The sequence below is a fragment of the Lathamus discolor genome, chromosome 2 (assembly GCF_037157495.1).
Source record: "Lathamus discolor isolate bLatDis1 chromosome 2, bLatDis1.hap1, whole genome shotgun sequence".
Taxonomy (NCBI): domain Eukaryota; kingdom Metazoa; phylum Chordata; class Aves; order Psittaciformes; family Psittacidae; genus Lathamus; species Lathamus discolor.
The window spans coordinates 86,112,100-86,125,245 of record NC_088885.1 but is presented as its reverse complement, the minus strand read 5'-3'; the positions used below and the strand labels follow the sequence as shown (position 1 = coordinate 86,125,245).

Genomic DNA, 13,146 nt, shown 5'->3' with positions numbered 1-13,146 from the left:
ATATTACCAAATATACAAGGATCAATAATACATTCACCAAAACCACCAAGAAAGCTGAGAGAGATTTAATTTCATTTAACTTATAATAATTTTTTTTTCCTTTTCTGTTTAAATTATAATGGCCTGCCATCAGCTCAGGGTTACTGGTGAGCTGTTGTGTAGCCCATACTGAAGCACTAAGAACAAAATTTTGGGATTAATTCTCTCTACATGCTGAGAAGACGGTGTACATGTAATATCTGTTATGTAATTTAAATGACTGAATAGATACAGGCAGGAATGAAATTATTCACTGGCAACTTACAGCGACTCATTTCAAAAGGTTTCATCTAATTTAAAAAAGCCTACCATGAATGACTGAAATTGGAGTATTACATACATTAATCCTGCCATGGCTTCTTAAAGGTGAATTTTATGACGTTTGATTTATTGCAGCAGAGTAACAACAATGGTTACATGTTTGGGAAATAAAGAGTAGGAATTACAAATGCACCTGGAAACTGAAGTGCCCCATTTCTTGGTTTTTTTTTTTTTTTTTAATCAATTTTTCCTCATTCAGACAAACTGAATATATTGGAATTTCTCATATCCTCAGCACTGCGCTTGCACTTCTTAACATGCCAATATAATTTGTCAAGATGAAAATGAGCTTGATTTTAAATTAAAGTTGATTTTTAAAGTTTTAAGTAGGAGTTTTCTCGCCTTGCCTTTCTGAGAGGGAGAACACGGAAGAGCTGAATGTAACAGCGTAGCCCACGTTTTATTGCAGCACTTTGCTGTAATTATACAGCTACTGGAGAGTCACACCAAGCCTTCACAATTTCCTGGTCTTATTTTGCTTGCATAGACCAGTCTCATTTATTGCACCAGCTTGAAAACAATACTATTGAAGGCACTGGTGTGGTTAAAGTTCAGGGAAAAAGAGTTATAAAAGTGTAACTTGTCCACGTGCCACCTCTGCACTCCAAGTCCACACTTTAACTACCATCCACTCTGCTGCTGACACGATGGCCAAAGGCTTAATGCAAAGGATTTAATAACTGCTTGGACATTGAGAGATGAAAGTTGCTACAACTCGTTGATCAACTAGAAGGGTAAAAATAGGTGCCACAATGGAAAACGAAATAATACATACACGCATGCACTTCATCAGCATAGAGTTTCGCTTTATCCTTAACGAACGAACTTGCATTTTCTCCCTTAATAAGCTTCTTTCCAGCTTGCCAGAGACCATCTGATAACTTTCTGTCCCCCCTGCAGAGTACAAAGTTTTAATGTATGCTGCCTCAGCTACTTAGGCTGGCAAGACCTGAAAACATGCATTATTAAGCTGAAAGAGGTTGTTGTGTTTTACTGAAGAGTCCTATTTTCCTGTTGGAAACCTCGGGCTGAGGAAGGAGAGGTGGGGTTTGAAGAGGAGCACTCGCACGGAGCGCATTCCGCATGACGGGTGGAAGGCTGTTCGCAGGGCCACGAGCTCGGCGCCCTGCGGCACCCACCATCCCCAAAGCCTGTCCGACCTCAAGTTGCACGCCGTGTTTGCCCTTGGCTTGAGCTGCAATGTAGGACCTGTATTAGCAGTAGCGTGCCTGCCCCCGCGCTCTGCCGGGTGCGACCGTTGCCCAGGGCACGAACGCGTCCTCCTGCCGCGGCGGGAGCCTCCACGGATACCAACCGCCCCGTCCCGCTCACCCTTGGCGGGGGGCCCCGCCGGCGGCGGCAGGCCTAGGCGCTGCCGGAGGGGGGCAGCCACGCAGCAGCGACCATCGGGCTGCCCTGAAGCCCTGCGTGGCCCGGCCCAGCGCCTCACACCGGCCCCTTTCTCTCGGGTCACCCGGCTCCACCAACTCCACCAGGCGGCGCCCGCAGCAAGAGCGGCGCTCTATCCCATCTGCTCGGTGGCGCGGTCTCTACGGTGCCCGCACCGCGTACCCGCGCGGCTCCGCCCCCCGCGGTCACACCACCCGCTCGCCCGGCGCTGCGTCAGCCCGGCAAGATGGAGACCGTCGAGGAAGGTAGGGCGCTCGCCCCGCGGCCGTCGCCAACCCCCGGGTCCCGGCCGACGGGGAGCTCTGCATGGGCGGCCTCGAGGGGTGGAGGGTGGACGTGGGGCGTCCGTGGGGGGGGGAACATCCCGCGGCCCAGTGTTCGCTGTGCGGGCCGGCCGCTGTTTACGCCCGAAGCGGGGATACCTGGTGTAGCGGGGCTGCAGGTGCCCGGGCCGGCCTCCCCACTGCCCCAGAGCCCCTCCTCTGCTGGGCCCGGCGCGGGGCGGGGGGGAAAGAGAGAGAGAGAGAGAGAGGGGGCGGGCGGCGCGCGTGGGGGCTGGCGCGGGTGCCCCTTACATAACCGCGGCCGTTGTGAGCTGGGCGCTGCGCGGCCGTGGGGGCGGGGAGCGCGGTGCTGTGGGCCCCCCGCACCCGGCGTGGCGTGGGGCTGGGCAGGGCTGGCGGGTCGGGTCGGGTCGGTCGGTACCCGGTGCGAGGCGCCGCCGGCCGTGCGCCTGTAGGGAGGGGGCGATGTGAGGGGAAACTGCGGGAGCCGGGGCGCCCGCGGCGGCGCAGCGTGGGCGGCCGTGAGGGAGGGACCGGCCCGAGCCTCTGTGAAACCCTCCCCAGGTCTCCGGCTCCGCTTAGGTGGCAGACGCTGTTGTGCCCGGCCCTGTAGCTTAGCGAGTGCAAAATATAGACTTCCAGAAGCTTTAGCTGCTGCTTGTTTTGCAGCCTTAACTTTATGCTGAGAAAATGTGCTTTGAAAAATGAAATAACGAAATGATGCTTGCATGTTTCACTGTCTCTTCCACAAGGGAGTAACACGTAGCAACTTACCTCATTTTAAAAAGTAAGTTGTCAAAGAGGTCATAGTCATGTTCTTTTAATGCGTAGTTAGCGTTTTTAAGGTTATTGCTTTACTTGGGATAAAGGCGGGTATGTTTCATCAGCACTTTTGCTCGGCTCAGAGATTGTTGAGGAACTGCATAGTTCAAGCTGATGATGTGGAACTTTGATAAGCCAGTAGTTCGTATTGTAGTGTAAACCAAAATAAATAAAGGATACGTGTTGTGCCATGTTTCTTGAAGTATTTGAGCTTTGTTTGTCATCCTAAGCAATAACTACAAATACATATTGCAGCGGGGAAGCAGTTCCAAGGAAAGTGCTTTGTGTCTTGGCTTTTGTTGCTTTGGCATAATTCTGAATGTATTTTTTTTTATCTAGTGGTGCTGGATTTTCCAGCTTGAGAGAATTAAAAAGAAGAAAACTAAAGAGAATGCAAAGCCATGAAACGCTGGATGAAGAAAGGCAGCACCTAGGTTGTGCTGTAGACATCTTTTGTGCTTGTCCAAACTAATACTTATCAAAATATTAGTGTGTTTAATATCTTAACAACTCTTCAGACTGGTTGCTGCAACCTTGGCCTGCCTCTGTAGACCAACAGTTGCTCACACTGGTGAAATTAGCAACCTGAAGTTTTGATTGCTTGGTCTGCAGTTGCCTGAGAAACCTGGACTGTTGCAAACTGTGGATTCTTGGAAATGTCCAGCTGAGTTCCCACCACTGCAGTAGTTGGTGAATCTATTTTGGTGGATTTCAGACACCGTCTTTGTACCTTTGTACCTAACGAGCTGTTATTAACAGTGGTAATAAAGAGAAAGCAGAGAGGGCTGTTGTATCTAAAGGCATTGTCTCGTTTAACTAAACCCTTGTGTCTAGTTGGAATTGGAATTTTGACTTCTCTGTTCTTACATATATATATAAACACACAAATACATACATGTAGTCTCAGATATCATTTTGTAGCCTTATCAATGTTACCCTTGAAAGCTCTGAATAGTAGCATGAAAGTAAGTAGTCTATATATACACTCACTTTCCATAAATACCACGAGAATGTTACAACTTCTACAGTTTCAAACTTCAGTTCCCACTATTAGAATTTCACAACACTTGCCAGGATGCTGAAGAGGCTTCCCAAGGTTATAAAGCTTTAAACAAGAGTAGCAGAAAAGACTGTGTTTGTGCCTTAAGGAAGAGGAAGTCTGTGCTCTGGTGTTAGTGTGTGTCTGAACTTCTGTCAGATGCACTTCCTTAGGTGTTGATAGCCCACTAATGCCATTATGATCGTTGTGTTTCTGATGGATTTCGTGCTTGACTGAATTGCATTGTGGAGCTAGAAAATGTGACTGGATGGTGAGAGCTCAGATAAGAAAGGCCCTGGAGGATAATAAAGGATAGATCAAAGGAGCAGCTTCACCTCAGAATGATTGTGACTTTCTTCTCTAGCACCTGAAAGGGCCAGATACCAGGTTTTGCTGAGAGGTGCCTCTGTTTCTTTCTAGTTAAATCAGTTTGTTGCAAAATAACATAATCTCCATTTTTGAGTGCTACAACAGTGAACATTCAGTTAGAGAGGTGATGGAGAATTGCTCTCTGGGGGAACAAAAATGAACTGTTACCCAAGGTCATTCTTTCCAAAACACATACATGAAGGACAGGGCACAAAGTGTCTGTGCAAATGGAAAAACAGCGTGTATGACGCAGTGGAATTCCCTCTGAATGTGACAGTAGGTCATAAGTAGCTTTACGTTTTGGCCCTCAGCAGGGTTTATCGATTTGAAGATATCAGCTGTGTAACAGTCCAGATTGTTAAACTTATAATATGTTTATTTGGATTTATAAAACAAGTGGGAATATCTAGAAATTCTCATATCCTTTGAAAAACTAAAATGTAGGTTTAGCTTATTTTAGTAAGCTAGCAGAAGAAAACCTTTTCCAAAGAAAGAATTAATTTGCTTCCAGTAAATTATGTGTTTTTTTTCTCAGCAGTGTTGAGGATAAGCGAACTGCTGTGGAAGCCAACAGACCATTAATGAGTGGGTTCAGAGTGCTCTGGGGCTGTTCCAGAGAGCAGTGTGCTCTTAACTTGCTGTCTTTCATGCCAGAGTGTTCTTAGAGCAGCGGTTTCACATCCTGTCTCTTGTGCTCGTTTGACCCTTTATGAGGCTTATCCAGTGTACAAAGTTGTCAGCTTGCTATAGTTGAAATAGCTCTGTTGGAAGGAATGCTGGAGAAAGGTGGGCATACTGCAGTCGGTGGGTGGGTCCTGCCTCTCAGATGAAGAGACCTGTCCTGAGCAGCCATTTGGAAACAATCTCTATGGCAAAAAAAAATCATTTGTTAGTTGAAGTGGTGGGTCTGGTCGGTCTTGTCCTCTGAGAAACCAGGGGCTCTTGATGTTTGCAGCGATATGTCATTGCCTAATATGGCTGTGACAGAAGTACTCTTTTATGTCTCTTTGTAGCATCTTTAATATGGTATTGAATACATGTTTTTGTTAATTCGAGGGGTTTGGCCTATGCAAATAATTTTAAATCTCTTTTTTATAAATAGAAAATTATTTTTTTTACTTTAGAATCATTTAAATGCTTACACTTTTTGTGTAGAAACTACTAATACTGTGCAGACTATGGATATAGAAGAATATTCACATTTGAATGTTTGGTATCTTTTGGAACATTTTGTAAAAAACATTAACTTCTGGAGGTTTCAACCAAGAACAAAGATAAGTGGTTCACACTTGGAACTACATATTTTCAATATTCTTGCGTCAGTACTTTAAGCTGGTAATTTTCTCATGAGGGTCTCTGATGTGTGACAGTTTCTGCATGTTACAGTCATGCAGGTTTGCTGAATGGTGGTTGATAGACAAGTAACTTACGAAAGAGAAAATCCTGAACTTAAAATGTTCTATAAAAATAGATGGGTTATGTTCATTTTCTTAATAGAAGTAAAAGAAGTAGTAAAGGGAAGATATAATTTCTCCATAAGTAAATTTACTCAGGCAATCTGTGGATGCCCATCCCTGGAAGTGTTCAAGGCCAGGCTGCATGAGGCTTTGAGCAGCCTGGTCTGGTGGAAGGTGCCCTGCCTGTGGCAGGGGGGGTGAATTAGATGATCTTTAATGTCACTTCCAACCCAAACTTGTCTATGATTCTGTGAAATCAAATACTTGTTTTCTATTTATATTTAGTTGTGTATTTAAATGCTCTGGATAACTGAGTGGTATTAAAATACCAACTGTTCTTTAGAGGAAGAGGTTTACACTGAGTGTAAACCTTTTTTGTCCATAAAACATCTTGTACTCTCAGGTGTAAGAAAATGTCAAAAAAAAAAAAAAATAGAATAAAGAAGGTATGGGACCTACTGGAATATTACTGAAATTGAAATCATGAAATAAGAAGTGGAAAATGTCTTTCCTTTTGTGACTAGAGTGTAGACTGCTAAATGGATGGCCTTATTCAACCTGGGTAAACTTAATACTTGCAGAATACCTATTTCTGTTTATTTTGATGGATTATTTTTTTCCTTTATTCAGGAGCACCAAGGACCATCCATGTTAGGTTCAAGAGTAGCAAGTGCCATGTCTAAGTCATTGTTAGGGTTAGTAAATCTCTTCCCCTCAGTCTTCATTTAAATTGTCCAAAATGTAAATGAAATTTTTCCCATTTTTAAGTCTCTGCTTGCTGGAAGATTATCCTTAACAGTTATGTTTGTTTAGCAATAATGTTTTTAGACAAAGAGCACTTCTGTGTGGAGTTTCACTGTATTTATTTCCTAGAAATGGTAAAAATACACTGTTTTGAGGTTTTTTTTTGTTGGTTTTGGTGTGGTGGTTTTTTTTTAACAACGCAAACAGGCAGATAATGCTCTTCTTGCTTTTTTTGGTGATCTGTTAGACTTCATGTCTTGCTTCAGACGAAATCTTTCATCCTCTTTCAATGTATTCTAGCTTGATTTTGTTACATGGCAAAGCTTCTAGAATTTAACTGTATAATTTGTCTTGTAAATTTGACTTCTTTAAGCAGCAGTGTAATAAGCTTTGTGTCCTTGTCGGCAGATATATGCAGAGTCTGTCGGTCTGAAGGAACTCCTGAGAAACCTCTCTATCATCCATGTGTGTGTACTGGCAGTATTAAATTTATTCATCAGGAATGGTGAGTTCTGTCTTTGTGGGGCTTTTAATTATTTGTTGTTAATAAGACATCACATGTTTCTAAAACCAATACATCCTAAGTCTTCAGGTTAGCTAGTAAGAAAATCCAGGTTTTGCCAGAAATGTTAGGGGTTTGATGTTTTTTATGTGATGGTCCATTACAGTTCACAAAGAATTTAGTGATTTTTATGTGAAAAGGAAGTACTGACGATTGTTTGTGTTTAGGACTACAGTTCTGCTCATATGTCAGCTTTATGAAAACTAAGCAGAAAAGTCAGTATGCTGGGGTGTTTTCTGACCAGTTCTAGTTGTGAATAAAAAGAATAACTAACCTCATAGCAAGAAATAAAAATACCCTAGTACTTTTGGATCATTTTGAGGTGTGTGTTTGATCAAGGAAATGCTAAAGTGAAAACAGTAATTCTGGCCTAAAGCACACATTCATCTTGAAGGTATTTTAATAGCCATTCTTTTGCAAATACAAGTGTTCTAAATCTTAGCTATGTGCATATATGTGTCATCTCAAAGTATTTATAAGGAATAGTGTCACTTGTGGGTGTCCATGCTGGGATGTATGTTTCGGTTTATTAGCTTTTTTCATAACATACTCGAAGAATGTACTTTATCAATAAATAAAGTGATGGACTTGAGGAATCGCTATTTCTCATAGTCAGCTTATCTTTATAACTTTGGGAAACTTACTTGATGGCCTAAATGGCATTAATAAGCATGCTGATTGAAGTCCTGCTTGATAGTACAAATAGCCTGATTTATGTTTGAAAACAGAGAATTACTGTGTTTTCCTTAATGGAGGGGTAAAGCAGGAGATGTAATAGCATGTGTTAATATGATCATTTTTTATTGCAGCTTAGTTCAGTGGCTTAAACACAGCAGAAAAGAATACTGTGAATTATGTAAGCACAGATTTGCTTTCACACCAAGTAAGTATGTTTTACTGCTCCTATTTTTTTCAGAATTTCTCTTGTTATTTGTTTCTTAGTGTATATGAAATGATTACTTTTTCACTCAGCATGGTAGATCTAAACTTGCATTTTAACATACATTCTTGTTTGAATTGCAGTTCTTATGCATATTATTGCAGACTGTGAATTGTTTAAATAATGGATAATCTGGTCTTTCATAATCTTACGTGAGCCATAAAAGAAGTGTTGTTCTGTACCTTTTCTGACTGCCTCAGTCCCAGTCTTTTGTTGCCATCATTACAGCATATGGCATGTTTTAGCTTCATTGATAAATTTAGAATGTTTGAAAGTCTGAATGTTAGGGGGAAACCACAGCAAAATTTGAATTTGAAAAACAGTTGTTAGTTACCTTCGGACTGTCCATCTGCAACACTACCGCCTGACTTTTGTCAGTTTTGATTCAAATGGTCTTGACAGATAATGCAAAAAAATGCTCCACTTGTATTTCAGTCAAAATATAGTAAATGTCCAGTATTACATCACTTGTTATGTTAGATTCAGCTAAGTAAGTTAGGCAGCTTATGGTGAACAGCTTTATCTCTATGTAGTTCCCAGAGGATTCTTAATTACATTCTAACCGATAGTAGTAGAAATAAATGAGGTCATTTGGCTTGGTGGCAGGCTAGGCTCGTTATTTAGTATTGCCAACTTACTGCCTGTTGAATGGGTAAGGCGATTCTTGTATACCTGTTTTTCGCATTAAATCTATTTGTGCCAATTTATTCTTTCACAGCTGCTGAGCTCAATTCTTCATGGTGCAGACATGTATTTAAAAAAAACAAAAAGCTGTTGAGTATCTGCACTGTTCATGTCTTGAGAAAAAAGAGGACATGAAGTTCTAATTGAAATGCACTTTATATGTGTGTTACTGTTTGCACTAGAAAGCTTATTCACTGTCCTTATCAGTAGAAATGTTCCTGCAGAAGTTTAATCCTTGCCTGGCACAGCTGTTGGTAGCACAGTTTGTAATGTAGTTGCAGATTATGGATGTATGAGAAAACGTAATTGAATTACTGTGGTTTTAACAAGTTAGCATTTGTCAGAGGAGCCTTGGAATTGGTAGTAAGTGAACCTTTTTCTTCACTGTGTTATAAAGTACTTCCTCCACATTCAGCCTCTAGCAAAGGTCTTCTTATCCTCCTGTCACACACTGGCCACTCCCCAGGCTGAGCACCTTCAGCTGATAATGTTTTCTTCCTGGCTTTCACATTGCACAGTGTGGTTTGGTTGGTTTGGTTGTTGGTTTTTTTTTCGTTTTTTGCCAGGCTGCACACAGTAGCATATGTCAGGTATCTAGCACAGATTCCTCCAGCCCTCTCTACCCAGCACTTCTTGTTTCATTGTTTCCCTCATACCCAGCACTCATGCAGTTACGGTTTCCTTAGTTTCTCATATTCTTTTTTATTTGGACTATAATGTGGATGTCCAGTCTGGAAGCTGGGTCTCTTTGCAGGAGCTGGGAAAGAGGCAGGATTGATGTATGTGCCAGTCATCCAGAACAAAGGTGGATCTGGTCTATAACCATGTCGTGTTTAAATCACTTTTCAGATATAATTCTCCACAGGATGTGGGTGCATAAACACATGTATATAATTAGAATCTGTGCTTCAACAGGCGTGCAGTAATAGTGCAGAGAATAATAGTGCAGTAATAGCAGCACCTTCTCTTTTAGTTTAGCTTTGTTTTCTTGTTAAGGCTGTTGCTGTCATCCTGATAAAAAGGCTCCTTTGCTAGCATAACTTTTTGTGTGTGGAATATTTATAAAATATTCCTAGGGCATATATTCTTTAAGTTTTGTAACATCTTGTGACTTCTTTAGCACCTGAGCTACAAAGTTAGTTACTGTTTGTAGAGGAAGGAAAGAGTAGAAGGTTCAACTTGCATCTTGGCAGGAGTACAAAGGAACTGATTTTTCTTCTGGATAATAGCACCATTCTCTAAAAATGTTTAGTCATGTAGGCTAATGACTCTATTTTCAAATGCACACTTTGAAGCTAAATTTATGTTTTAAATACTCATTTTCTGCAGTTCTCCAGTTACGAATTAATGCAGCTGTTTTAAAAAGCGATTGTTCCTTTTTAACCTGGATGTTTTCTTTCTGAGTTTTTAAAGAGCTAGCTACTGTGTATTCTTTTCCTCCCTACACATGTACTTTCTTTTATCATGTGCTAGGGTGCACTTTTCTAGATGCTACACTAAATGTTCATACGCACTGACCCGTGAAAGACTTTATTTCCCAAGAGAAGATAGTTTTCAAAACTTCTCTTTTCTGTAGAAGGTAGCAGTAACATAAATATTTTTAAAAACACAAATATGGAGGTAGACTAGCCTGATCTTTGTCTGGGGATTGGGGTTTATTTCTCTCTCCACTTCTTCCTAAGTGGTCATTATGATGTCACAAGCATAGCTAATACGAAGATTGTAAAATAGGAGGGTACATGGGTAGGCTACTCTTCAGTTTATAAATTATTTTATAGTAAGATTTTGATTTCTGCATGCATAGTTACTAGTTCAAGGCTTGCATGTATTTGGACCTCACTGTATTCCTGTAATCCTGTTTTGTTACTGTTTTTCCTCTTGTTATTTGCCGCCTTTGTTCACATGTAACAGTTAATCTGAAAGTTTGTTGGATTGGGAACTGTTTGTTCCTTTGATCATTTGGATTGATTGGGCTCCTAAGCTATCCTATGGCATACTGAGATTCTCCACATTAAATACTTACAGCTGTTGTTTGGGGTTGTTTTGGTTTTTTATTAAGCCATAAGCCTTGATACTTTTTTTAATCATCTTTAAAGCCTTTTGGATGTGACTAACATATCTAGCTTAATATGAAAGTGTTCATGGTCACAGATTTAAAGGCAAAGAAAATTTAGTAGCTCTCTGGCATAATTGTAAATTACTAAATTATCTATTTGTATTTTTAAGAAACTTGTGCAAAAACCACCACTTAGTAATTGCATGTTGTTTGTAGACTTCATCAAGTTCCAAGAGTTTGGATCTTTAATTTTGCACAAAAGTATCTGTAGGAAGGTATGTAATTATACTGAGTGACCCATTTTCTTGGGCTTGTCATTTGAAGTAATATAAGATTTTATTGACAGGTATAATGGGCTGATTTTTTTTTTTTTTTTTTACCTGTTCATTTTGACAAACTTTAACACAATAGCCCATAGCTTCAGCATTTCTAGAAACTGTAGTTTGGAAAAACAAACCTCTGAAAGAAAATTCTACATGCTGGCACAGAATTCAACATGTCTGCTGCCAGCTTCAGGGTGTGGGGTAAACATGCAGGTGAGATACATTCGAGCGTCATGTCGTATGTTTTGTTAAACCCATGGCTTGCATGAGAAGGGGTGTCATTTTTCTCCTTTTACCTTAGCAGTCTGCAGCAAAGTCTGTGTATGTCTCGGAAGTGTAAAATGAACATAGAATGGTTTGTGTTGGAAGGGTCTTTTGAAGATCATCTTATCCAGCCTAAAGAGTAACTCACAAACCCTGTTTTACCAAACCAGTGCTTTAATCCATCATCTATAAAACACAAGGTTTTACTTGTGAGTTACATAGTCTGGAATGGATTGCCCAGGGAAGTTTTGAATGCTCCATCCCTGGAGGTGTTCAAAGCCAGGTTGGACAGAGCCTTGGGTGACACCTCACATTATTGTGAGGTGTCCCTGCACATGGCAGGGGGGTTCGAACTAGGTGATCTTAAGGTCGTTTCCAGCCCTACCTATTCTAATTCTTATTTCATGATCAGTGCACATGGATGAGGGAGGTGGCATGTAAATGGCTTGCAAGTGTAATAATGAATAGCAAATTTATGGGTAAGAGGACTGTTAAGTATGGAGATTCTGTGGAGTAGGCTAAATGACTGTTTTACCTAATCAAAAGAAAGATGTTTTATTTTCTTCCACACTAGATCTGCACCCATTCAGGTTATTGGCAAGTAAATAGGCAGACATGGATGGGAAGAGTGAGACATGAAATAGGATGCAGTTGCATTGTGGCAGCTGTGGGGAGAAATAAGACTATTTTAAAAATTTAAAACTTCATAATAAATACTGGTAGGGGGTTTTATACATGTCAGAAGGCTGTTGCTTTTCTAGTTTCTTTCTGCAGCTCTGTTGCCCTCAGCCTTTCGGAGACATGGAAAGTCTTGGACAGTTGCTTTGGGACCAGTTGCCCATTGCTGATGATTCATTGCAAAGGTGGGCTTGTACAGGGATTCTACTGCAGGTGTGGGACAGGAAAGAGAAGCAAGAGAATTTCAGAATTGGAAAGAGCCTGGTGTTCTCTCTGTATTGGTCATTTTTTTCTGTTGTGCAGGTGGCATTTATAAATACAGAAGGTGCAGTGCTTCTGGTGTTGCTGCTTCTTTTTTCCTTTTTTTTTTTTTTTATTTTTTTTTTTTTAATGCAAGCAACAGAAGTTAAGTATGAAACTCTTCATATTTACTAATATTTATAATTATCATTATGTGTTATATTATCAGAATAGAACATACGGGTATTCAGAAAGCCCCTATTATTGCTCAGATACTGCTCTGATAAGAGTTCGTTTCTGTACTGCCCATGCCATGACCAAATGCCTCTCATATCTCCTTGCAAGGGAAATTATGAGAGGTTAAATTGAAAGTTAATTTGTTTTATTTCTTTGTAAGCTTGCTATGAGTTAGAATATTCAAGTTGAGCAGATTGTCCCTGTTGTGTTTGCTGAAGTACAGTTGTGTGATATTTTTACTAAATAGCCTGTGAGGAAATGGGAATGGTGAGAAAGCTTCCTGTAATAAACTTAAAGGTATCACTTTGGGGACTTTTTTTCCACTTTCCTGTTCTGGATTTTTTTTGTCAGCTGAAGTCTGTTTTCACACTGTTTCCTTGAAAACTATGTATCATCATTGTCTGCGTTCTTCTTTATTTTTTCTAGGAAAAGGAACGTTTCTAAATACAGCCTTGTGGTTTTCCTACCTTACTTGTATCAGCATAACAGCAGGTTTTTGTCTTAAGCTGTCTAGTTTGGAGAAACAAAATTAATATTTGTGTTCTTGAAAATCTTAGGCTTAAGGGGGAGAAGTTGGGTTGAACAAAAGCCCACCCCCAAAAAACAACCACTCAAACCTAGTATTCATAAGTAAAATAGCTGTTACACTCTGCAGGTGTGACCCGAGTATCCAAAAA

General features: G+C 40.7%; 1 protein-coding gene across 2 annotated transcripts in view; it reads left to right on the top strand.

The window, feature by feature from the left end:
- Positions 1-1,879: 1,879 nt before the first annotated feature.
- The window catches only part of MARCHF6 (membrane associated ring-CH-type finger 6), a 48,983-nt gene continuing 37,716 nt past the window's right edge, over positions 1,880-13,146 (top strand). Inside the window, exons 1-3 of one of the 2 annotated variants that reach the window (XM_065667624.1) lie at positions 1,880-2,015; positions 6,894-6,990; positions 7,857-7,930. In XM_065667624.1, coding sequence (XP_065523696.1) covers positions 1,997-2,015; positions 6,894-6,990; positions 7,857-7,930 — 190 coding nt within the window. In that variant the 5' untranslated portion in view covers positions 1,880-1,996. The remainder of the gene's footprint in view (positions 2,016-6,893; positions 6,991-7,856; positions 7,931-13,146) is intronic. The other variant, XM_065667626.1, reaches the window with a different exon arrangement.